The sequence below is a fragment of the Ipomoea nil genome, unplaced genomic scaffold, assembly GCF_001879475.1.
Source record: "Ipomoea nil cultivar Tokyo-kokei standard unplaced genomic scaffold, Asagao_1.1 scaffold1043, whole genome shotgun sequence".
NCBI classification, from domain to species: Eukaryota; Viridiplantae; Streptophyta; class Magnoliopsida; order Solanales; family Convolvulaceae; genus Ipomoea; species Ipomoea nil.
The window spans coordinates 7081509-7108937 of record NW_017617471.1 but is presented as its reverse complement, the minus strand read 5'-3'; the positions used below and the strand labels follow the sequence as shown (position 1 = coordinate 7108937).

General features: G+C 33.7%; 1 protein-coding gene across 1 annotated transcript; it reads left to right on the top strand.

Moving 5' to 3' along the window:
* The first annotated feature begins 7428 nt into the window (after positions 1-7428).
* Positions 7429-8914, top strand: LOC109181387 (methyl-CpG-binding domain-containing protein 7-like). The gene is made up of 3 exons (XM_019331134.1): positions 7429-7643; positions 7792-7920; positions 8451-8914. The coding sequence occupies exons 1-3, from the start codon at positions 7524-7526 to the stop codon at positions 8793-8795; spliced, it is 594 nt and encodes a 197-aa protein (XP_019186679.1). The 5' UTR covers positions 7429-7523; the 3' UTR covers positions 8796-8914.
* The last annotated feature ends 18515 nt before the right edge of the window (positions 8915-27429 follow it).

Sequence of the window (27429 nt, the reverse complement as noted above, 5' to 3'; positions counted from 1 at the left end):
ATGTATGTCTTTTTTTGTTGGTTAACATGCATGATAAGACTTGGATTGTAATCTTTAAGACTTATTTTTATGTATGTTTTGTAGTTGGTTGGTTATGTTGGATCTTAGTACTTGTTATATTGGATCCTAACACTTTGTGGACTTTAATTTTCACGAATTGATTATTTATGCGTTTATGCTGTTTCTAACATGTAATTGTGATTTCAAATTGTCATATTGTGACAATAGTTTTAGTACTAGCTAGAAAGATAGAGAGCAATGGCATTAGAATTAAATACAATCAAAATTTATGTTGCATATAATTTGTAATAAAAATTGTTATATTCTACAAAAAAAAAATAAAAATATATTATTCGGTATATAATAATTAAAATATTTAATAAAAATAAGTATGCCATTCTGTTCATTTTATGGAAAATGAACCAAACACCAAAAGACAGTTTTCCATCATTTTCTGGAAAATGAACCAAACACCAAAAGACAATTTTCCATTGTGCGGCCAAACACAGGAAAGGAAAATGACTCATTTTCTAGAAGTCATTTTCCAGAAGTCATTTTCCGGGTTTCCAAACAGACCCCAATTGAAGTTTCTAAATATAATTCAATAGTAATACATAATCTCATTTTTAAGCTATTAATGGAGGTGTTTGGTAAATGGTTGTTAGCTGATTGGTTTAATGAGTCGGTTTGACTTATTAATAACATTAACTGATTGTAGAAAAGTGTTTGATAAATTAACAGTTAGCTGATTGCGTACAAATTACTTTTCAAAAAGTTAATTCATAAACTACTTTGGGTAGTTTTTTGAATTTTAGCATTTTAGAGCAATAAGTTGTTACAAAAAGTTAATTAATCAAACACTCATATTGATTATTTAATCAAATCAAACAACTAATAGTGGTCAAATAAGTTTAAATTAGTTGATAAACTAACTATTTTACCAAACAAAATCACAATAAATACCAAATTTAGACTTTTAATGCTGCTATTTTTATAATGCAATGGATTTCAAGAATAGATACATGTTAATTATTAATTATATTAATAATCTTTACATGCATGAAGGTATGGTCCACTGTATATGAACCGGAAAGGAAAAATTAAAAATACAAATTGAGCAAGTGATGATAAGGTTTAATGAAAATAATTAAAATACAAGAATATGAAAAATGTTTAAATTGATCATCGAACTGAACATAAAAATATAATCAGGTTATTGAACTTAAAATATATGTAATAAAATCTCTCAAGTATCTAAATTTGTTCAATTATATCAAATAGCAGGATAATTCATTCCTCAACAGCTTAATCTTTTATTTTTATAAACTTTGCAGTCTATATTAAATTGATTTTAAAAAAATCTAGAATATATAGATGGAACTCAAAATAAAATTCTTGTAACCCAAACTTGTTTCTATTAATCTGCATACATAATACCAATTGTTATACGGTAGATCATGATTTATATTACAATATAAACCACTAACATAAATGTTTATTTGTAGTATAGTATCTAAAAATAAACTTACAATACATTAAAAATAAACATTCAGTATACTAAAAATAAATTTAAAGTGTGTTTGGTTAATATGTTAAGCTATTAGGAATGTGAATCGAAGTCATTGTTACTGTTTGGCTGATGGGTTTCTAGAGCACTACTATGGGATTTGATTACCCCATTAATTAGAAAACCCATTCCTTAATAAAATAAGGGTTTCATTTAATTATTCTCCCTCCTCCTAATTGGTAATTTGATTTTTAATTTTGGATTAATGCTTTTATTATTTTTTTTTGGTGCTTTGGATGTCTTTATATTAGAATAAATTGTCTTGATTTTTTGTTCTTGTATTTTTAAAATCTTTATTCCAATTATAGGATCATACATAACCAAATAATAATATTGGTAATCATTCTAATTCCACCATATTACCAAATATGCAAAATATTTTACCAAAACTCATTACCATTATTACTAAATATTTATAAATTTCCATTCCGATTTCAATTTCCCCGTGCAAACCAAACACACCCTTATATCCTTACAACATAGGCCGTGGTCCATATTATAATTTACCCATATAATATGGATGTCATACCAATCCAAGTCCAAAAGTTTATTCTTTTATTTTTATAAACTTTGCAGTCTAAAAGTGTAATAATTGTAACTCTTTTTTTTTCCCAACATAAAGAATTAAAGGGAATTGATTTAAAGATATTTTATAAATAGCCTAACCTAAGAAGATGTTTTTGAGTACATATACATTGAGTGAAAGGGACATTGAAAGAGCAAAATACAAGGTGATCCTATAAGACCCAATTTCGCACTGCAAAATAAGGTGAAGGAGGAAAGGGATCCAAAATAAGCAAGAAAACAACACAAACAAATTAAATTAATGCAAATAATAAATCAAAATGAGCTCCCATAATATAAGGTTGTCCAAAATGAGGGAATTTTAACTCGCCACAATTTCATAACGCCATGAGTTGCTATAGACAATACAATAAGCTAATTAACACTAATGGCAATATTTGTAATAGCTAGACTGCTTTTTCTCGGAGCTTCTTCTTTATCCAAGCATGATTATCATCCATAGTTCTAAAAAAAGCCTTACGCCGGGACTTGTCAGCAAGTTCCCAAGCCAAGAACGCATCTAGATTGCCATGGATGTACTCCAGTGCAGATTGTTGGAATTCTTGGGACTTCTTGAAGTCATCAATCCCAGCTTGTCGAGCAAAAAAGATTTGGGCCTCCAAAGCTTTGATCTTCTCAGCCATCTCTTTAGTAGATTCATTCACAACCTCCTCAACCTCGGGTTTGGGCTCCATAAGATCATCATCATCCGCTGGTATGAGTACTAATTCTGGTGGTGCAGCTTCAACTTCTTTAAGCCCATATAGACTCTCAATTTTCTCCTTACTGGCATAGTAATTACAGGAGCGAGGAACACTGGTTATTTTCTTCGCATGAGCCAAGAGTTCATGCGTTTCTTCGGGCGTGGGGAAATATATAACCCGGGTGGCCCAGACATTAACGAAACATATTTGAGACGCTGGGAGCCGGACTTTGAAAAACCTTTCTTTCCCACCGCGGTGGGAGGAGGGAAGGTCCGTCACAAATTTAAGACCGCAACGAGAGGATATGGTGACAAAGCTCTGGTTTTCAGCCAGTGCCCCAGATTCCACATTGAACAAGTAATGGAAGAGGGACTGAGACGGAGGAATATCGCATTCCTTACAAACGTTCAAAAAAACGACTAGGAATTTGTACCCATTGGGCGCTAATTGAGCCGGTATGATTTTATGGGTATTCAGAAATTCTGAGATGAACGGGTGTAGAGGAAAGCGAAGGCCACACTTGATCGAGTTGTAGTGCACGCCTACTTCTAAAGAATTGGAATCCGCAGAGCAATGATCGACGATCGAGATTTCAGGATTCGCATTGATAATCTCAACGTTTGGCCCTAAAAGTTCTTTGGCTTTGGAAAGGTATAAAAGCGAAATTTTGGGCTTTATAGTTTGAGCCACATTTGGGTCTAGGCTATAGTAGCTAGGTTTTGGCCAAGGGAAGTCCGGGCCACGGTTACGTTTGGCGGCTTCGGATTGGGCATGGGAAACAGATGATGATGGGGAACCACCTTGTAGTTGTAGTGTTGGGGAGGAAGTTTGGTTACGAAGATTTGCATTTGAGGGTGGACGACAAGGATACATTATGATGACCCTCACTCAGCTCGCTTTGAGTTAATTTAGCAAATTAAAGATCGAATTCAAGGGTATATATAAGACCTTTTAGATAAGATGAGTCATCAATAGCTCAACCATTTTTATATAAATGTGTGTGGGGCATGGGAGATCAAAAAATTGCCTGAATTATATATATTCGATCGTCATCCATTACGTTCTTAATTAACATCTATCCGTTGGAGATTAACACCGTTTTTATATAAATGTGTGTGGGGCATAGGAGATCAAAAAATTGCCTGAATTATATATATTCGATCGTCATCCATTACGTTCTTAATTAACATCTATCCATTGGAGATTAACACCGTTTTTATATAAATGTGTGTGGGGCATGGGAGATCAAAAAATTTCCTGAATTATATATATTCGATCGTCATACATTACGTTCTTAATTAACATCTACCCGTTGGAGATCAACGGTATGATTTTCTTGAAATACACATGAATTTACCATTACTTAATACGGAGTATATAGCCGTTAAACAAACGATATTATTTTTCATTATTACTTATATTGCATGAATTCACCACTATTTAATATTTAACTGTGTAAGCAACAACGATATAATTTTTCAGATAAGAATAGCCACCGAAACAACGGTCAAATTCCACAAGATTACGGATACTAACAACATAGAAAATACCTTTCTATGTAAACCTTGGATCTAAATATATCTTTCTCCAATCACGCTTACTTTCATATTCCCCCTGTATAGGAATTGATCTCTATAGTTTATTAGAAAGGGGCAAGCAAGCTAGGATTTTAATTTATAGTTAAAATTCGATGTAAATGCACGCAAACACCTCTTAATTAACATTTCCTTATGTGCATTATGTGATAATATAATCCATCATGTATCTGTAACTAAATAGGAAAAACATAAATTGTAAAATTAAGCAATGGATTGATAAGTTTAATGTGAAGAAATTAAATGAATAATTTGCCTAAACAGGAAACTCTATTCATAGATAAATCTTCATATGTTAATGTATTAAAGATATTGAATTACTAGTGAATTAGCTGGTTTTAAAGTAACACAAATTAATATTTAAATTTGAGAGTAAAATTCTTTGATCATATCTATCATTATTTTTAATTTGTCTCTTTTCAACATATGAATTTAGCGAGTAAAATAATTAAATAGCATAATTGTGTACATTGAGCTTGAAAAGTATAATCTCTCCATCTACCATCAATATAATGCTCAAGAGAACGACAATCTCACCCCTCAAATATGCTCAATTATATATATGTGTGTGTGAACACTTTCTCCTGTAAAAAGTGGATATATCAACATCCTCCATTTTGTAAAATCAAAGGCTATGATTTTATCTTTTACTAAACTTTTAAGTTTGCAATAATTATATAATGAACTTTGCTGTTAAAATTTTTCAATAATTATTAAATTGACTGTGTTCTTTATACTGAAACTCTCAACCATAATGAACCCTAATTGACAGCTTAGATCCGTCCTTAATTTTTATAAGAGAAACTATTTCTTATTTGATTAAACACATTTATTAAATAGCATAAGATCGAATTCAAGGGTATATATAAGACCCTAAATCAGATGAGTCATCAATAGCTCAACCGTTTTTGTATAAATGTGTGTGGGGCAAGGGAGATCATAAAATTGCCTGAATTATATATATTCGTTATTACATTCTTAATTAACATCTAACTATTGGAGATCAATCAACGATATAATATTCTTGAAATAAGCATGAATTTAACATTATATTACTTAATATATATTAAGCCGTTGAAGCAACGGTATTATTTTCCATCATTACTTAATATTGCATGAATTCACCCGTACTTCAAATTTAACCATTGAAGCAACGGTCAAATTCCACAAGATTACGGATACTAACTATATAAAAAATATCTGTTTTCAAAAAAAAAAAAAAAACTATATAGAAAATACCTCCTATATAACCCTTGGATCTGAATCTCGATCTTTCTCCAATAATTACTCTTATTTTCATGTTTCTCTCAATTCTCTGTATAGGAACTCTCTATAGTTTATTAGAAAAGAGGCAAACTTGGATTTTAATTTATAGTTAAAAATAGATGTAAATGCATGCAAACACCTCTTAGTTAACATTCCTTATGTGCATGGTGTGATAATCCAAACTCTATTTCATCATATCTATAAATACAACCGCATGGTTGACCTTAAAAAAAAAGGAAAACATAAATTGAAAAATTAAGCAATGGATTGATAAGTTTAATGTGAAGAAATGAATAGTTTGCCTAAATAGGAAAACCCTATTCGTAGATAAGTTTTCATATGTTAATATATACTGATTGAGTTACATCTCCCATGTGAGAGGTCATGAAATCTAGCCTCAGTGGAACTGTTGTTGACTCTTTGTACTTCATTAGGTTGAGAAATTATGTTTGAACAGATATTATAATGTAATAGGGTCAGTAGCATTAAAAAAAAGTGATTGAGTATAATTACTAGTGAATTAGTTGGCTCTAATGTAACGTAAATTAATATTCAAGTTTATGAGTAAATTTTTTTGTGCATATCTATCATCATTTTTAATTTGTCTCTATTCGGTATATGAATTTGGCGAGTACAATTAATTAAATAGCATAATTGTGTACATTGAGTTGGAGAAGTATAAGCTCTACATCTACCACCAATGCTCAAGAGAATGCATTGTGTTTTTTTTTTTTTTTTACTAAAACTCTCAACCGTAATGAACTATAATGGCCGACTGAGATCAGTCATTACTTTTTAAAGGAAAAACTTCTTATTTGATCTTGTTTATATATATGCACTGTCAAGCATTTCTAAATAAACACATTGATTAAATAGCATAGGAGTTAATGCAAAAATGTGATAAATGTCGCTAGTAGCATATTCCAATAAGGAAGAAACAAAGACTGAAAAATAATAATTAACCAACAAAATAAAAATAAATAGAAAAATTAACTGACCATATACAATATAATAATTAATTTTATAATAAATAAATAAATAAATAACATAAAAGAACAAGTTATGGAATTTTTTTGTATGATAAAGTATACATTTTCTATATTTTTTACGTAAGAAAAGACAAGCAAAATAAACTACAAGTGACATGGTCAAGCTATTTGAATACACCTAGTTGTCAAAATTTGTCAAATATCATCTATAGGGGTGTAAGGCATAATTAAGCCCCAATATCCACATGTTTATTTTGATTGGGTAGATTCCATAGTATTATTAAGTAAAAAAGTGTTTATTTTACTTCATAATGCATAGAATTTATATTCATAATACACATACACATAAACATAATATAATGAACATGAATTCTGTTTTGATTAGGTAGATTCCATAGTATTTTTTAAGTAAAAAAGTGTTTGTTTTGCTTCACTCAAAGTACACTCAGAACGCGCCTTCAAATGGTAGACACGGCTCTCTCCTAAATAAATAAATAACTATTTATTTAGTTTTTGATATCTCAACTATATTATTGAAAAATTTAATTTTAATATTTAAAATTACTTTATTTTACACATTTCGTTCTACACTTTTAGTGACAAGTGTGCTAATTCGAATTTGATTTATTTCAATGGACAAATTTGAAGATATAGCTATAAATAGCATGAATGCAAAGGAGAAGAGATAGAGATCGAAGCTAAGATATATTCTTATAAGCAAGTTAAAGCATTCAAAGAGCTCAATCCCAAGAATTCAAAAGCAGTTATGTTATGGTTTTGTACTCCAACTCTGTCACGTTATACTATACGCAACCGGCCATTTTGAGAATTGGTGGCCATGGTGAAATCCAAGTCTTCCTCTTTCACATCATCAAACTCATCACGCCCACTGTTCAGTCTACCGGAGGGTTGGGGTGTTGAAGAAATCCCTCGCTCCTATGGCTCCAAATTTGACAAGGTTAAAATTCATTATATTTTCTGTATCATTGTTTAATTTTGTTCTTCTCATCTCCCTCTTCAATTCCATATATACCTGGAAAAATGTTGAATTGGGACTATAATTTTACAGTTAGTTTCAATTATGTAATGAGTAAATGTTGATGCAGTATTACTTAGAGCCGGAGACTGGAAAAAGGTTCAGATCATTGAGAGAAGTGGAGAGGCACCTCAACGGAGAAACAGTTACTAGCAAACAACAAAAATCCCCTCAACTCATTGCATCCAATTCTCTAGAGGTTATTTTGAACTGATGCAAATTGACTAGACTTATTAAGTAGTTTGGTTGACCTGAATGACTAGAGTTTGTCAGAAACCTTATGATTATAAGGTTATTTTGAACTGATGCAAATTGATTAGGCTTATTAAGTAGTTTGGTTGATATGAATGACCAGAGTTTGTTTTGTCAGTAACCTTATGACTATAAAGTTATTTTGAACTGATGCAAATTGACTAGGCTTATTAAGTAGTTTGGTTGATCTGAATGACTAGAGTTTGTCGGTAACCTTATGACTATAAAGTTATTTTGAACTGATGCAAATTGACTATGCTTATTAAGTAGTTTGGTTGACCTGAATGACTAGAGTTTGTCAGTAACTTATGACTATAAGGTTATTTTGAACTGATGCAAATTGACTAGGCTTATTAAGTAGTTTGGTTGTCCCTGAATGACTAGAGTTTGTCAGTAACCTTATGACTATATAAAACCTGTATTGATGAGATCAAGATATAAAACCTTGATGGGATACAAGATAATCGTACTTTGCAGATAATAGAAGAGTGGTTTGAGAGGCCTCCATCGAAAGTGAATTGGGCTCTTGCTAGTGCTAAAGGGGATGCTTGGAATCCTATGGTCGGTGATACATTGATCTCGGATGCCGTGAAACAACAATGGAGGAAGAGATTTGTGTCGGCCATGAACGACAATGAGAGCTCTGCTGCAGTTATCCCAACAGAGCCGCCACCGCAATTAACGGAACCGTCGCCGCAAATACCGGAAAACATTCAACAAACTCAATCAGGTGAAGACGGAAGGCAAGACGAAGGAGGACTAAGGCGTTCTTCTCGCACCAAGAAACTAGCATATCATCACCAGGATTTCATCTATCTTTAAATAAGATTTTTGTTTTTTGTTTTTTCTTTCATATTGTTTAGTGGTTGATTGTAGATGATTATCATGTTAATTCAGGTCATTTTCAGAGATGAAATGTATGATGATGGTTCCGTGATATATATATATATATGTAGAAAGAATTCAAGATTGTTCTCATGAAAAAGTCCGAACTCCAATAGTTTCACTACGATGAAAAAATATGTATGGGCAGATACTAACAAATGAATAAAACCCAATAGGGTAGCCTAAGTGGCAAATGAGCCCTCTTTGTGGGGGAGAATTCCGGAATAATCCGAGTTTGACTCCCACAAATGACGATCCCCTTTAGGCCAGCTGACGATCCCCTTTGGGCCAGCTTCTATGCCTCTCAGAGCGAGAAAGATCCGGACCACAATGTGTGGTTGACACCAAAAAATTTCATAATAAATGAATAATATTTTCCTATTTAAGTAAACTATTCATTTTTTCACGTTAAACTTACCAATGAACATATAGAAATGTATGATCTTCGTTAACGTATGCACTTTTGGTGAACGTGCATTTGGATAGACGTTTGGGGCACACTTATTTGATAACAGTTAGATGTTAAGTAATGACAAATTTAGAAAATATTTGTTTCCTACCTTCACATACTTGTATAAAAATGGCTATTAATTGACTCATCTAGGCTCTTAAATATACCTTCTCAATTCATTACTAATCCAGAGCAAGTGAGTGTCACGATCTTTCGTCCTCCACCCTGATCTGTTTCCCAATACAAAGCCAAATGCAAACATGGTCCTGCTTAGCTTCCCCTTTGCCAAAATCTTAATGTGGTTCAAACCATAAAGTCCAAAATTTCCCCTTTATGTCTTTCCATAGCCAAAGATTTTTTTAGAGCAAACCCATCTGTTGGGTTTTTGTAGAGAGATTTAAATGCCAAATAGGATATAAAGAAGGCAGGAGTAAAGGGAGGAAAAAAACACAACAGAAAAATACAAAAATTTTAAAAAGTGCTCTCCAAGCATCAAGTTGGTGCGTGCCAACTGGGTGAGAGAGGTGTGCTAAACGCACACACAAAGCATTACTTTTTTTTTTTCTTTTCTTGTGGGTCCAAAAAGACAACCATTTTTCTGCAACATACTCTTCCTTCGCTCTCTTGTCTTCTCTCCCCTGCATCCACATAATTGTAAAAATTCCAAATTAAAAAAAAAAAAAAAAAAAAAAAAACAGTTGGAGATGGCTTTAGGACCAAACGTTGAGATTATTACAATGAATCCTGAAATCTCTAACATGGATCATTCCTTAGATGTAGGTGTGGAATTCAACTCGATCAAGTACGACATTCACTTTCCTCTGCACCCTTTCATCTCTGAATTTTTGAATGCCCATAAATATCTAATAATTAGTACAAATTTCTGGTAATTTTTTTGAATGTTTGTAAAAAATATGATATTTCACACTCTTATGGCCCGTTTGGTTCGTGGAATAGGCCGGGAATGGCATAGCATTCCCAGTAATAGGCCTATTCCTTTGTTTGATAACCATTTCTATTACCAGGAATAATATTCCTGGTAATAGCCTATTACCTCAAATAAGGTAATAGCTATTACTAGGGCCCCTGGTATTAGCCTATTACTGAACGCTTAGGAATAGATTTTAGAATCTATTTTCTTTTTTACCCCTTTCTTTAATCTAATTTTTTTATCATATATATAAATTTATCCTATTTCACCACCGTTGTCGCCACCACCATCACCGCCGCCGCCACCACCACCGCCACCATCGCCACAACCGTCGCGCCCCCCACCACCACCGCCGCCACCACCACCACCACCAAGGCCACAACCGTCGCCGCCCCCACCACCACTGCCACAACCGTCACCGTCACCACCACCACTGTCGCCCCCACCACTGCCACTGCCACCACCACCACTACCACCCCAGCACCACCACCACCACCGCCACCACCACTATCACTACCACCGCCACCACCACCACCACCACCATTACATATTTTTATAAGGGTATTTATGTCTTTTAAAACATATTTCATTTCTATTCCTTAAATTAACCAAACACTGTAATATAATTCCTAAAGTCTATTCCTTCCGCGAACCAAACAATAGAATACAATTCCTATTCTATTCCTTGCCTATTCCATTCCTTATGGAATAGCATTCCTATTACCTCAAAATTCATTCCGTGAACCAAACGTGCTGTTAGTTTCTCTTTCATTATTGAATATTATTATTTTTTGAATGTTTGTGTGCATTTGGCACACTTATTTGAAAAAATTAGACCTTTAAACAGTTAGATGTTAAGTAATGAAAAATTCAAGAAATATTTCTTCCCTACCCTCACATACTTGTATTAAAATGGCTATTATTTGACTTGTCTAGGCCCTCAATTTTTGGCTAATTCATAGCAAGTGTCGCATGTTTCCTCCTCCACCCCATCTGTTTCTCGATACAAAGCCAAGCGCAAACGTGGTCCTGCTTTCCCTTCGCCAAAACCTTAATGTGGCTCAAACTATAAAGCCCAAAATTTCACCTTTATATCTTTCCATAGCCAAAGATCTTTAGAGCAAACCCATGCCATCTGTTGGGAATTTATATAGAGATTTTAAATGCCAAATAGAATATAGAGAAGGCGGGTGATGGTTTTTGGATTTTCGGGCCCAAGGAGGTCCAACACAACCTTTAGCTGGAGGATACACCTTTCAATAAAAAGCTTGCTAAGATAATATGAGCTCGATGATTTTGACGTGGAAACCGAAAGGAAAACCACGGGCCTTTTTGGGCGGTGCCAAGCCTAACTCCACTATGTATTTTGTAGGTGTCTTTGTACATACTTGTAGGGCTATTCTCTACACAAAGTGTTGTGTTTCTAATAATATAGCAATAATAATAGAAAGAAGAGTGATGGAATGGTGTGGAAGAGTCCTTCCATGTGTATGGATGAGAGGTGGAGCCTTCTTGGTATATTGTGGAATGAGGCCTTCTTGGGAGAGTAGTTGTGGGAGAGTGATAGTAGTCTTCAAGTGTGTAGAAAAAGTGCTTGGGAGAGTCCTCCCATGTGTGTATGAGTTAGTGACCTCTTTCTTCTTGTCTTCCCCTCCTTTTTATAGCTAACCCATCCCAAAAGTGTCCGTTGGACATTTAGTAGGGTAGTGATGGGTGATAATTAGGGGGTTATGGATAATAATAATAATGGGGTAATAAGATGGGGTAATAAGTGGGAGGTTAGGAATGGTGGGGTAGTAAATAGGACTTTAAGGGTAGATAATTAGGAATTTAATAGGGGCTAACGGCTAGTTTTAGGCCGACCCTCTACCCGTGCCGATCCCACACTCACGCCGACTCCCGGGTCGAGCCGACTCCTTGGCTTGGCCCGTATCTCTTTTGGGCTTACTCCATTTTCCTCTTGGGCTTTGCTTCTTCTTCTTGGGCTTGATCTCTTTTCTTCTTGAGCCCCGAGCCCATGGGGTTCACACCCCATCAGCGGGAGTAAAGGGAGGAAAAAAAACAAAAGAAAAATGCAAAAATTTTTAAAACAGCTATCCATACGCCGAGTTGGTGTGTGCAGTACATGTGCCAACTGGGTGCAAGAAGTGTGCTACACACACAAAGCATTTTTTTTTTCTTGTGGGTCCCACAAAAAAAAATATTTTTTTGCAACATACTCTCGCTTCCCTCTCCCTCCACATAATTGTAAAATTCAAAGCCGCCAAACGTAAGCGTGGCCCGACCTTCCCTTCGCCAAAACCAAGCTACTATAGCCTAGACCCAAATGTGGCTCAAACTATAAAGCCCAAAATTTTGCATTTATACCTTTCCAAAGCCAAATAACTTTTAGGGCCAAATGTTGAGATTATCGTCGTTTGCCCTGAAATCTCGATCGTCGATCATTGCTCTGTCGAAGCCAATTCCTTAGAAGTAGGCGTGCACTACAACTCGATCAAGTGCGGCTTTCCTCCGCACCGGTTCATTTCAAAATTTTTGAATACCCACAAAATTATACCTGCTCAATTAACACCCAATGGGTACAAATTTCTAGTCGTTTTTCTAAATGTTTGTAAGGAATGTGATATTCCTCCCTCTCAGTCTCTCTTTCATTACTTGTTCAATGTTGAATTTGGCACACTGGCTGAAAACCAGAGCTTTGTAACCATCTCCTCTCGTTGTGGTCTTAAATTTGTGACGGACCTTCCCTCCTCCCATAGCGGTTGGAAAGAAAGGTTTTTCAAAGTCCGATTCCCAGCGTCTCAAATATGTTTCGTTAATGTCTGGGCCACCCGGGTTATACATTTCCCCATGCTGGAAGACACGCATGAACTCTTGTCCATGCAAAGAAAATAGCCAGTGTTCCTCGCTCCTGTAATTACTATGCCAGTAAGGAGAAAATTGAGATCCTATATGAGCTTAAAGAAGCTGAAGTTGAAGCTGCACCACTAGAAATAGTACCCATACCAGCTGATGATGATCTTATTGAGCCCAAACCCGAGGTTGAGGAGATTGGAATTGGGGTTGTGAATGAATCTACTAAAGAGATGGCTGAGAAGATCAAAGCTTTGGAGGCCCAAATATTTTTTGCTCGACAAACTGGGATTGATGACTTCATGAAGTCCCAAGAATTCTAGCAATCTGCACTGGAGTACATCCATAGCAATCTAGAGGCGTTCTTGGCTTGGGAACTTGCTGACAAGTCCCGGCATAAGGCTTTTTTCAGAATTATGTGGATGATAATCCTGCTTGGATATAGAAGAAGCTCCGGGAAGAAGCAGCCTAGCTATTACAAATATTGCCATTAGTGTTAATTAGCTTATTGTATTGTCTGTAGCAACTCATGGCGTTATGTAATTGTGGCGAGCTTTAATTTAATCATTTTGGACATAACCTTATATTATGCATGGGAGCTCATTTAAGTTATTATTTGCTTTAATTTAATTTGTTTGTGTTCTTTTCTTTTCTTATTTTGGGTTGCTTACTTACTAATCACTAGATAATTTAATTGTAACACACTCTTTAATCGTGCAATCCACGTGTCGATTCTTGAAGAATTTTTATAGATGTGGTTATGAAAGAGAAAATGGGAGAGGGAGGTAAAAACAAAAAAAAATAATAAAAAAAAAACAAAAATAAAAAAAAAACAAAAAACAAAATGTCAGCAAAAAAAAGTCTTTAAATGTGCCCAACGGACACATACACTGCACGTGCACTGCACGCGCCCAACTGGGCGCAAATGTGCACTTCACGCGAACAAATCTACTCTCTCTTTTTCTTTGTGGGGCCCACTCAAGAAGACAAAAAAACTTGCCAAGACGTTGTGGTCTAATGACACCAAAGTTGTACTCCCATAGTGGATGCGACATTAACTTTTTGTGCTTCAGTAAGTTGAGAAAGTAGTTGTGAACAAATACTACATTGTAATAGAGTCAGTAACATTCAAAAAAAAAAAAAAAAAAAAAACTTCATCCTACCGCAACAACCCCATATACTCTCTTTCTTCCCTCTCTACTCTTGCCTCACTCATATCTCCTCAAAAATTACTCCTAAATCCCCTAATGGATGCTCTAATAAAAGAAGCAGCATTAAAAGTCTAAATTATGCATTTATTTTATATATTTTCTATCTTATGTAATTAAAAAATACAGATCGAGTGAATTCACTGAATTGTGCTTCCTTTTTAATTAATGCCTTTTGTATTGTCTAATCACGTTGAATTTTCACTATCCCAATTACTTTTTATATATGTGATTTATCTATATGATTGTGTATGACATTGATGGATCGCGCAAATTTCATAATTTCCAGCCGTGCATACGTACTATAGTTAAACACTCCTTGAGATTACAATAAGACACGTTCAAATCCAAACATCCAATTGTGTCAATCTATAAAAATATTAAGTACTTCAAAATTTGAATGTTTTCTTCATATGAAAATGTATATGTCAATATTAATGTAAATGACAATATAATCAATTAATCATTCAATTGATTCTAGCGTGTTGTGAAACCATTATTCTTCACTTCCATTGGTTTAAATCAACTGAAGTTTCTATATATAATTCAATAGTAATACGTAATCTCATTTTTAAGCTATTAATGAAGGTGTTTGGTAAATGGTTGTAAGCTGATTGGTTTAATGGGGTTTGATTTATTGATTGTATTAACTGATTGTAGAAAAGTGTTTGGTAAATTAGCTCTTAGCTTATTGCGTACAAATTATTTTTCAAAAAGTTAATTAATAAGACTATTTTGAGTAGTTTTTTGAATTTTAGCATTTTAGAGCAATAAGTTGTTACAAAAAGTTAATTAATCAAACACTCATATTGATTATTTAATCAAATCAAACAATTAATAGTGGTCAAATAAGTTAAAATTAGCTGATAAGCTAACTATTTTACCAAACAAAATCACAATAAATATCAAATTTAGACTTTTAATGCTGCTATTTTATAATGCAATGGATTTCAAGAATAGATACATGTTAATTATTAATTATTAATTATATTAATAATCTTTACATGCATGAAGGTATGGTCCACTGTATATGAACCGGAAAGGAAAAATTAAAAATACAAATTGAGCAAGTGATGATAAGGTTTAATGAAAATAATTACAATACAAAAATATGAAAAATGTTTAAATTGATCATCGAACTGAACACAAAAATATAATTAGACCATTGAACTTAATATATGTGTAATTAAATCTCTCAAGTAACCAAATTTGTTCAATTACTAGTTTTTTACGCGCATTGCGCGATTGGGATAATGCCCATTGTTTTTTTTTTTTTTTTTTTTTTTAAATAAGTACTTTAAAGTATATCAAGACAAGATTATATTCGAATTGTTCATGCATAGATAATATATAGAATGTTAAATTTGCGTATTTAAATAGGCAATTCTAAGTTTACAAATGCAAGATAATATAGTCAAGATTGATTATAATTGTCAATAAAATAATTGTATAGATATGGTTGAAACCAAATACGGGACATAAGGGAGAGCAAATAAAAATTAGGGCATAAAATATTAAATATATACTAATATTGAAAAGCTAACTGTTGATTGCCAAACAAGGACATTGCGAGATAGTTTCCCACTTCAATTGATTATGTGATTTGAATACTTTTTTTGTCAATAAATCCATCAAGTAGTTAATATGATTAGCTTAATTATATATATTTTTTATTTTTTAAAAACAATTATTATTATTAAATATATGTATACCCTTAGGTCATTTTATATGTTAATCTTTTTTTTTTTTTTTTTGAATGCTACTAGCTCTATTACAATGTAGTATACATTCATATACTTTCTCAACCTACTGAAACACAAAGAGCTAATAACGCCTCCACTGAGGCTCAAACTCACAACCTTCCAAATGGAAGTCCAACCCGGGTACCATTGGACCACATAGTCCTGGTATTTTATATGTTAATCTAAACAACTAATTTTTTTAAATATCTTTTTACCAACCGTTGATATAATTCGCTGGTCAAATTCGCTAATATAATCCGCTAACGCTAACCGCTAACCGCTAATTGCTAATTGTCAAACAAGGACATTGCGAGGTAATTCTCACTTCAATTTGTTGTGTGATTTGAATACTCTCTTTGTCAACAAATCCCTCAAGTAGTTAATATGATTGACTTTATTAATTAATTTTTTAAAAATTTTTTCATGGTATTAATAAAATACTTGGTAAATAAATATATAGCATTATTTTGTATTATAACTTTGATATTTAATTAAAAAAATAGTGCACAAAAAAGATAATAGACAATGTAATGAATATAATAAATTGATGAATTTGAATGTAAAGAATTTTTACATTGGAGAAATATAAAGACAATATAACTAATAAAATTATTTCTCTTAATTAATTTATTGATAATGAATAAATTTTTTTAATAAAGACATTGTAGGGACCATGTAACACATATAATCAATTGATGAATTTGAATGTAAAGAATTTTTATATTGGAGAAAAATAAACAATATATAACTAATGAAATAATTTTTCTTATTTAATTTATTGATAATAAATAATTTTTTTTGAATAAAGGCATTGTAGACACATATTTTTAAATTAAAGAAATGCATATGTATTATTTTTTGTTGTAGCTACTAAATTATTATTTAATTTAATAAAAGTAAAATAGAGTACGAATTATGCCAACTTTGAATGGGATGTGCTTCGAACTTAAGATCTTTCTTATTGAAATCAATGAGTAAGTTAATGGTGAACTAACAGAAATTAACGGAAAGGATAATATTTAATGGAAAAATTAACGGATAATCATATTCATTAAAGATAAATTAGGAAATATTAAGGAAAAATTAAAATCTGATCAATCTAAGTCATTCATTTGATTACAAAATTTGACTGCCATTTTTTCTACCCATTATAGGCCTAATCTCATAAAAGAAAATTCATAATTTCATAACTGCACATTCATAAATCCACGCCTGCACATCATAATTTATGAGTGTTGAAGAAACTTGCGCGAAGAGGAAGTGAAACTGCGAAATGTGAAAATGAATAAGAAAAGTCGCGCTGTTAATTTTAAAAAATATATATATTGGTGGAAGATAACAATGCCACTTACTGGTACCGTTACCGTTTGGGACCATGTTCACCAAGGATGGTGAACGGTTCCATGGCATAACAATTGAACCAAACACACCCTTATATCCTTACAACATAGGCCGTGGTCCATATTATAATTTGCACATATAATATGGGTGTCATACCAATCCAAGTCCAAAAGTTTATATCTTTTATTTTTATAATTGCAGTCTAAAAGTGTAATAATTGTAACTCTTTTTTTTCCAACATAAAGAATTAAAGGGAATTGATTTAAAGATATTTTATAAATCGCCTGACCTAAGAAGATGTTTTTGAGTACATATAGATTGAGTGAAAGGGACATTGAAAGAGCAAAATACAAGGTGATCCTATAAGACCCAAGTTTGCACTGCAAAATAAGATGAAGGAGGAAAGGGATCCAAAATAAGCAAGAAAACAACACAAACAAATTAAATTAAAGCAAATAATAAATCAAAATGAGCTCCCATAATATAAGGTTGTCCAAAATGAGGGAATTTTAACTCGCCACAATTACATAACGCCATGAGTTGCTACAGACAATACAATAAGCTAATTAACACTAATGGCAATATTTGTAATAGCTAGGCTGCCTTCTCTCGGAGCTTCGTCTTTATCCAAGCAGGATTATCATCCATAATTCTGAAAAAAAGCCTTACGTCGGGACTTGTCAACAAGTTCCCAAGCCAAGAACGCATCTAGATTGCCATGGATGTACTCCAGTGCAGATTGCTGGAATTCTTGGGACTTCTTGAAGTCATCAATCCCAGCTTGTCGAGCAAAAAAGATTTGGGCCTCCAAAGCTTTGATCTTCTCAGCCATCTCTTTAGTAGATTCATTCACAACCTCCTCAACCTCGGGTTTGGGCTCCATAAGATCATCATCATCAGCTGGTATGGGTACTAATTCTGGTGGTGCAGCTTCAGCTTCAGATTCTTTAAGCCCATATAGACTCTCAATTTTCTCCTTACTGGCATAGTAATTACAGGAGCGAGGAACACTGGCCATTTGCGTTTCTTCGGGCATGGGGAAATATATAACCCGGGTGGCCCAGACATTAACGAAACATATTTGAGACGCTGGGAGCCGGACTTTGAAAAACCTTTCTTTCCAACCGCTGTGGGAGGAGGGAAGGTCCGTCACAAATTTAAGGCCATGACGGGAGGAGATGGTGACAAAGCTTTGGTTTTCAGCTAGTGCGCCAGATTCAACATTAAACAAGTAATGGAAGAGAGACTGAGACGGAGGAATATCGCATTCCTTACAAACGTTCAGAAAAACGACTAAGAATTTGTACCCATTGGGCGCTAATTGAGCCGGTATGATTTTATGGGTATTCAGAAATTCTGAGATGAACGGGTGTAGAGGAAAGCGGAGGCCGCACTTGACCGAGTTGTAGTGCACGCCTACTTCTAAAGAATTGGAATCCGCAGAGCAATGATCGACGATCGAGATTTTAGGATTCGCGTTGATAATCTCAACGTTTGGCCCTAAAAGCCCTTTGGCTTTGGAAAGGTATAAAAGCGAAATTTTGGGCTTTATAGTTTGAGCCACATTTGGGTCTAGGCTATAGTAGCTAGGTGCAGATTGGTTAGGAAGATTTGCATTTGGGGGTGGACCACGAGAACACATTATGACCCTCACTCACCTCGCTTTGAGTTAATTTAGCAAATTAAAGGTCCAATTCAAAGGTATATATAAGACCTTTTAGATAAGATGAGTCATCAATAGATCATCAGCCGTTTTTATATTAATGTGTTTGGGGCATGGGAGATCAAAAAATTGCCTGAATTATATATATTCGATTTTCATCCATTACGTTCTTAATTAACATCTATCCGTTGGAGATTAACACCGTTTTTATATAAATGTGTGTGGGGCATGGGAGATCAAAAAATTACCTGAATTATATATATTCGATCGTCATTCATTACGTTTTTAATTAACATCTACCCATTGGAGATCAACGGTATGATTTTCTTGAAATACACATGAATTTACCATTACTTAATACGGAGTATATATTAAGCCGTTAAACAAACGATATTATTTTTCAATATTACTTATATTGCATGAATTCACCACTCTTTAATATTTAACTGTGTAAGCAACAACGATATAATTTTTCATATAAGAATAGCCACCGAAACAACGGTCAAATTCCACAAGATTACGGATACTAACAACATAGAAAATACCTTTCTATGTAACCCTTGGATCTGAATATATCTTTCTCCAATCACTCTTATTTTCATATTCCCCCTGTAAGGAACTCTCTATAGTTTATTAGAAAGGGGCAAGCAAGCTAGGATTTTAATTTATAGTTAAAATTCGATGTAAATGCACGCAAACACCTCTTAATTAACATTTCCTTATGTGCATGGTGTGATAATATAATCCATCATGTATCTGTAACTAAATAGGAAAAACATAAATTGTAAAATTAAGCAATGGATTGATAAGTTTAATGTGAAGAAATTAAATGAATAATTTGCCTAAACAGGAAAACTCTATTCATAGATAAATCTTCATATGTTAATGTATTAAAGATATTGAATTACTAGTGATTTAGCTGGTTTTAAAGTAACACAAATTAATATTTAAATTTGAGAGTAAAATTCTTTGATCATATCTATCATTATTTTAAATTTGTCTCTTTTCAACATATGAATTTAGCGAGTAAAATAATTAAATAGCATAATTATGTACATTGAGCTTGAGAAGTATAAGCACTACATCTACCACCAATATAATGCTCTAGAGAACGACAATCTCACCGCTCAAGTATGCTCAATCATATATATATATATATATATATATATATATATATATATATATATATATATATATATATATGCTCATGAATAAAATGAATAAAATTAGTTCACCCTTCTCATGAGCCTGTGTGGACAAATATGATCTATTAAAAGATCAATGTGGTCAGATCTGATCCATTATAGCCTATGCAACTACAGTTGCACAATTGATAACGGACCAGATTTGATCATTGATCTCTAGCTTTTAATCGACCAGATCTGATCCATTATAAGCAATTGCAATTGCACAGTTGATAATGGACCAGTTTTGACCATTGATCTCTAGCTTTTAATCGTCCAGATTTGTTCACACGAACTCATGGGAAGAGTTGAACTCTCTTGAACAGTGACCTCTGTGTGTGTGTATGTGTGTGAACACTTTCTCCTGTAAAAAGTGTGAATATATCTACATTCTCCATTTTGAAAAATCAAAGATATGATCTTATCATTACTAAACTTTTAAGTTTGCAAATAATTATATAATGAACTTTACTATTAAAAGTTTTCAATAATTATATAAAATTGATTGTGTGCTTTTTACTAAAACTCTCAACTAACCATAATGAACTTTAATGGACAGCTTAGATTAATCCTTAATTTTTATAAGAGAAACTATTTCTTATTTGATTAAACACATTTATTAAATAGCATAAGATCGAATTCAAGGATATATATATAAACCCTAGATCAGATGAGTCATCAATAGCTCAACCGTTTTTATATAAATGTGTGTGGGGCAAGGTAGATCAAAAAATTGCCCGAATTATATATAGTCGCCATTACGTTCTTAATTAACATATAACTATTGGAGATCAATCAAGATATAATTTTCTTGAAATAAGCATGAATTCACCATTATATTACTTAATATATATTAAGCCGTTGAAGCAACGGTATTATTTTTCATCATTACATAATATTGCATGAATTCACCCGTACTTAAAATTTAACCATTGAAGCAACAACGATATAATTTTTCAGATAAGAATAGCCATTGAAGCAATGGTCAAATTCCACAAGATTACATATACTAACTATATAGAAAATACCTTCTATATAACCCTTGGATCTGAATCTCTTTCGATCTCCAATTTCTCTTATCACTGTTGGAAATTATAGAATTTATGACCACCTGAAAGTGATCTTAAATCAAGTCAAAAGCCTTGTTCCGACCACTTTTAGTATCCGGAAAAACCTTTGTTGCTATTTCCGACCACTTTATGATTTCGACTTGATTTAAGATCACTTTTAGGTGATCAAAAATTTCATAATTTTCAACAGTGTATTTTCACAATGTTGGAGATGGTTTTAGGACCAAACGTTGAGATTATTACAATGAATCCTAAAATCTCTATCATGGATCATTCCTTAGATGTAGGTGTGGAATTCGACTTGATCAAGTACGACCTTCACTTTCCTCTGCACCCTTTCATCTCTGATTTTTGAATGCCCAAAAAAATTATACATGCCCTATTAGCATCTAATTAGTACAAATTTTTGATAATTTTTTTGATTGTTTGTAAGAAATGTGATATTTCACACTCTTAGTCTCTCTTTCATTATTGAATATATATATTTTTGGAATGTTTGTGTGCATTTGACACACTTATTTGAAAAAATTAGTCCGTTACTTCAACAGTTAGATGTTAAGTAATGGCCAATTCAAGAAATATTTCTTTCCTACCCTCACATACTTGTATTAAAATGACTATTAATTGATTGACTTGTCTAGGCCCTCAATTTTGACTAATTCATAGCAAGTAAGTGTCACATGTTTCCCCCTCCACCCCATCTGTTTCTCAATACAAAGCCAAACGCAAACGTGGTCCTGCTTTCCCTTCCCTTCGCCAAAACCTTAATGTGACTCAAACTATAAAGCCCAAAATTTCACCTTTATATCTTTCCATAGCCAAAGATCTTTAGAGCAAACCCATCTGTTGGGTTTTTATACATAGATTTTAAATGCCAAATAGAATATAGAGAAGGCGGGAGTAAAGGGAGGAAAAAAAAAAACAAAAGAAAAATGCAAAAATTTTTAAAACTGCTATCCACATGCGGGAGTGTGCAGTGCATGTGCCAACTAGGTGCAAGAAGTGTGCTAAATGCACACACAAAGCATTGCTTTTTTTTTTTTTTTTTTTTTTTTTGCAACATACTCTCGCTTCCCTCTACATCCACATAATTGTAAAATTCAAAGCCGCCAAACATAAGCGTGGCCCGGCCTTCCCTTCACCAAAACCAAGCTACTATAGCCTAGACCCAAATGTGGCTCAAACTATAAAGCCCAAAATTTTGCTTTTATACCATTCCAAAGCCAAAGAACTTTTAGGGCCAAACAGATTATCAACGCGAATTCTGAAATCTCGATCGCCAATCATTGCTGTGCGGATTCCAATTCTTTAGAAGTAGGCGTGCACTACAACTCGATCAAGTGCGGCCTTCGCTTTCCACTACACCCGTTCATCTCAGAATTTCTGAATACCCATAAAATCATACCTGCTCAATTAGCGCCCAATGGGTACAAATTCCTAGTCGTTTTTCTGAACGTTTGTAAGGAATGCGATATTCCTCCGTCTCAGTCTCTGTTTTATTACTTGTTCAATGTTGAATCTGGCACACTGACTGAAAACCAGAGCTTTGTCACCATCTCCTCTCGTTGTGGTCGTAAATTTGTGACGGACCTTCCCTCCTCCCATAGCGGTTGGAAAGAAAGGTTTTTCAAAGTCCGATTCCCACCATCTCAAATATGTTTTGTTAATGTCTGGGCCACCCGGTTTATACATTTTCCCATGCCGGAAGAAACGCATGAACTCTTGACCCATGCGAAGAAAATAGCCAGTGTTCCTCGCTCCTGTAATTACTTTGCCAGTAAGGAGTAAATTGAGATCCTATATGAGCTTAAAGAAGCTGAAGCTGAAGCTGCACCACCAGAATTAGTACCCATACCAGCTGATGATGATCTTATTGAGCCCAAACCCGAGGTTGAGGAGATTGGAATTGGGGTTGTGAATGAACCTACTAAAGAGATGGCTGAGAAGATCAAAGCTTTGGAGGCCCAACTCTTTTTTGCTCGACAAGCTGGGATTGATGACTTCAAGAAGTCCCAAGAATTCCAGCAATCTGGACTGGAGTACATCCATAGCAATCTAGAGGTGTTCTTGGCTTGGGAACTTGCTGACAAGTCCCGGCGTAAGGCTTTTTTCATAATTATGGATGATAATCCTGCTTGGATAAAGAAGAAGCTCGGAGAAGAAGCAGCCTATCTAGCTATTACAAATATTGCCATTAGTGTTAATTAGCTTATTGCATTGTCTGTAGCAACTCATGACGTTATGTAATTGTGGCGAGTTAAAATTCCCTCATTTTGGACAACCTTATATTATGGGAGCTCATTTTGATTTATTATTTGCTTTAATTTAATTTGTTTGTGTTCTTTTCTTTGCTTATTTTGGGTTCCTTTCTTACCAATCCATTAGATAATTTAATTGTAACACACTATTTAATTGTGCAATCCACTTGTTGATTCTTGAAGAATATTTGTAGATGTGGTTAGGAAAGAGAAAATGATAGAGGGAGGTAAAAACAAAAAACAAAAAACAAAAAACAAAAAAAAACAACAAAACAAAAAACAAAATGTCAGCAAAAAAAATAAAAAAAGTCTCTAAATGCGCCCATCGGACACATACACTGCACATGCACTGCACACGCCCGACTGGGCGCAAATGTGCACTTCACGCGAACAAATCTACTCTTTCTTTTTCTTTGTGGGGCCCACTCAAGAAGACAAAAAGACTTGCGAAGACCTTGTGGTCTAATGGCACCAAGGTTGTACTCCCATAGTGGAGGCGTCATTGACTTTTTGTGCTTCAGTAAGTTAAAAATGTAATTGTGAACCGTACTACATTGTAATAGAGTCAGTAAAATTTCAAACAAAAAAAAAAAAAAAAAACTTCATCCTCGTACAATAACCCCATATACTCTCTTTCTTCCATCTCGCCTCACTCATTTCTCCTAAAAAATTACTCCTAAATCCCCTAATGGATGCTCTTGTAAAAGGAGCAGCATTAAAAGTCTAAATTATGCATTTATTTTATATATTTTTCTATCTTATGTAATTAAAAAATACAGATCGAGTGAATTCACTGAATTGTGCTTCCTTTTTAATTAATGCCTTTTGTATTATTTAATCACGTTGAATTTTCACTATCCCAATTACTTTTTGTATATGTGATTTATCTATATGATTGTGTATGACATTGATGGATTCACTGCTGGAAATTATGAAATTTTCGATCTTTTGATCATCTGAAAGTGATATTAAATCAAGTCGAAAGTCTTGTTCCGACCATTTTTGGTATACAGAAAAACCTTTGTTGCTATTTTAGACCACTTTTTACTTTCGACTTGATTTGAGATCACTTTCAGGTAGTCGGAAATTCCATAATTTCCAGTCATGCACAAATTCCATAATTTCCGGCCGTGCGCGCGTACTATAGTTAAACACTCCTTGAGATTACAATAAGAGACGTTCAAATCCAAACATCCAATTGTGACAATCTATAAAAATATTCAGTACTTAAAAATTTGAATGTTTTCTTCATATGAAAATGTATATGTCAATATTAATGTAAATGACAATATAATCAATTAATCATTCATTTGATTCTAGCGTGTTGTGGAACCATTGTTCTTCACTTCCATTGGTTTAAATCAACTGAAGTTTCTATATATATATATATATATATATATATATGATCAAAAGGAGGGGGTTACCCAGAAACTATCTACACATGATATCCCCTCGGGTAGAGGCCGGGCACCGATATGGTCACGACTAATTTCTTCACTAACTTCAAAAGGCATATTCGAGTGAGTTTGTAGCCCGATCGGGTGGGTAAGGGCTAGATTGGCTAGGGTGTCGGCGGCCCTGTTTTGCTCTCTATACACGTGTTCGACCTTCACCTCACTAAACCTTGCCATCTCTCGCGCACACCAGCTAATAGTATTCAGGTTGCAGCGCTGCCATGCGTTATCCATCGTCAGGTTGTCTATAGTCACCTTCGAGTCGCATTCCACCACCACCTTGGTTGCACCATACTCATTCGCCATCCTAAGACCATGCAGCACCGCCCACGTTTCCGCCTCATCGATCGAGCATAGGCCAATGTTGTAAATGAAGCCTTGGCACCACCTCCCTTGGTAATCTCGGAGCAAGCCACCACATCCCGCTCGTCCGTCCCCTTTGCAGCACCCGTCGGTGTTGAGTTTGAACCAGCCGGCGTCAGGTTTCGTCCAACCCACACTGCGGACCTCCATCACTTTTCTCCCTGTCCCCTCCACTTGTTTAGTCGCGAAAGCTGCACTCACATCCGCATCATAACTCTCGAGCTGAAGTTTTCTATATATAATTCAATAGTAATACGTAATCTCATTTTTAAGCTATTAATGGAGGTGTTTGGTAAATGGTTGTTAGCTGATTGGTTTAATGAGTTTGATTTATTGATAACATTAACTGATTGTAGAAAAGTGTTTGGTAAATTAGCTGTTAGCTGATTGCGTACAAATTACATTTCAAAAAGTTAATTAATAAAGCTACTTTGAGTATTTTTTTGAATTTTAGCATTTTAGAGCAATAAGTTGTTACAAAAAGTTAATTAATCAAACACTCATATTGATTATTTAATCAAATCAAACAACTAATAGTGGTCAAATAAGTTAAAATTAGCTGATAAACTAACAACTATTTTACCAAACAAAATCACAATAAATACCAAATTTAGACTTTTAATGCTGCTATTTTTATAATGCAATGGATTTCAAGAATAGATACATGTTAATTATTAATTATATTAATAATCTTTACATGCATGAAGGTATGGTCCACTGTATATGAACCGGAAAGGAAAAATTAAAAATACAAATTGAGCAAGTGATGATAAGGTTTAATGAAAATAATTACAACACTACTGGAAATTCTGAAATTTCCGACCACCTGAAAATGATCTTAAATTAAGTTGATACCAAAAAGTCCAAAAAGTGGTCGGAAATAGCAACAAAGGTTTTTCCGGATACCAAAAGTGGTCAGAACAAGACTTTCAACTTGATTTAAGATCACTTTTAGGTGGTCGGAAATTTCAGAATTTCCAGTAGTGCAATACAAGAATATGAAAAATGTTTAAATTGATCATCGGAACACAAAAATATAATTAGACCATTTATATTAAACTTAAAATATGTGTAATTAAATCTTTCAAGTAACCAAATTTGTTCAATTATATCAAATAACAGGTTAATTCATTCCTCAACAGATTAATATTTTATTTTTATAAACTTTGCAGTCTATATTAAATTGATTTATTTGCCTGCATGGGTAGCTCAATTGGTCATAGAGGTGAAACTTTGGAAGAATAACCAGGGATTGAGTCTCACCAGCAGCAGTGTAGGAGCAACCTCCTCCTTGTGCGCAGTGAGCACCGGACCATGATTTACATCCTCCCAATTCCCAAATAATCTGTCGAGCCGGGGTGTGGGGGGCCCTTAGGGTTGGGGTTCAGCCTTTTGGAAGAATTTTTAAAAAATCAAGAATATATAGATGGAACTCAAAATAAAATTATTGTAACCCAAACTTGTTTCTATTAATTTGCATATATAATACCAATTGTTATACGGTAGATCGTGATTTATATTACAACTAGTATTTTTACGTGCTTCGCGCGAATGAGAGAATGCCCCATGATTATTTTTAAATAAGTATTTCAAAGTATATTAATGCAATATTATATAAGAGATATTTATGCATAGGTAAATAAATGTTGAATTTGTTTATTTAAATCGGTATTTTGAAGTATATAAATTCAAGATAATATATGGGAGATTGATTATAATTGTCACTAAAATAAATGTTTGTTACTTTGTAATAACGCATACTTTTCATCAACAATAATGAAATCAATGATTTTTTTTTAAAAAAAAATTTCATTCCTTGTTGAGACAAATTGTTTTGAGAGTTTGTGAATGACAATTGCTACAATTGCTGTCAATAGAGGAGGATAATAAATAATTCGAAATATATGGTTACAATAGATATTGTTATAATGGTCTAGTAAAAATTAACTTACAAATTTCTTTAGAAGTTTTCATGCATTGATAAAATTATGATGTGTAAACTTGTTCAATTGGAGCTAGTAGGATATTAACATTGTCAATCATTTGGAAAATG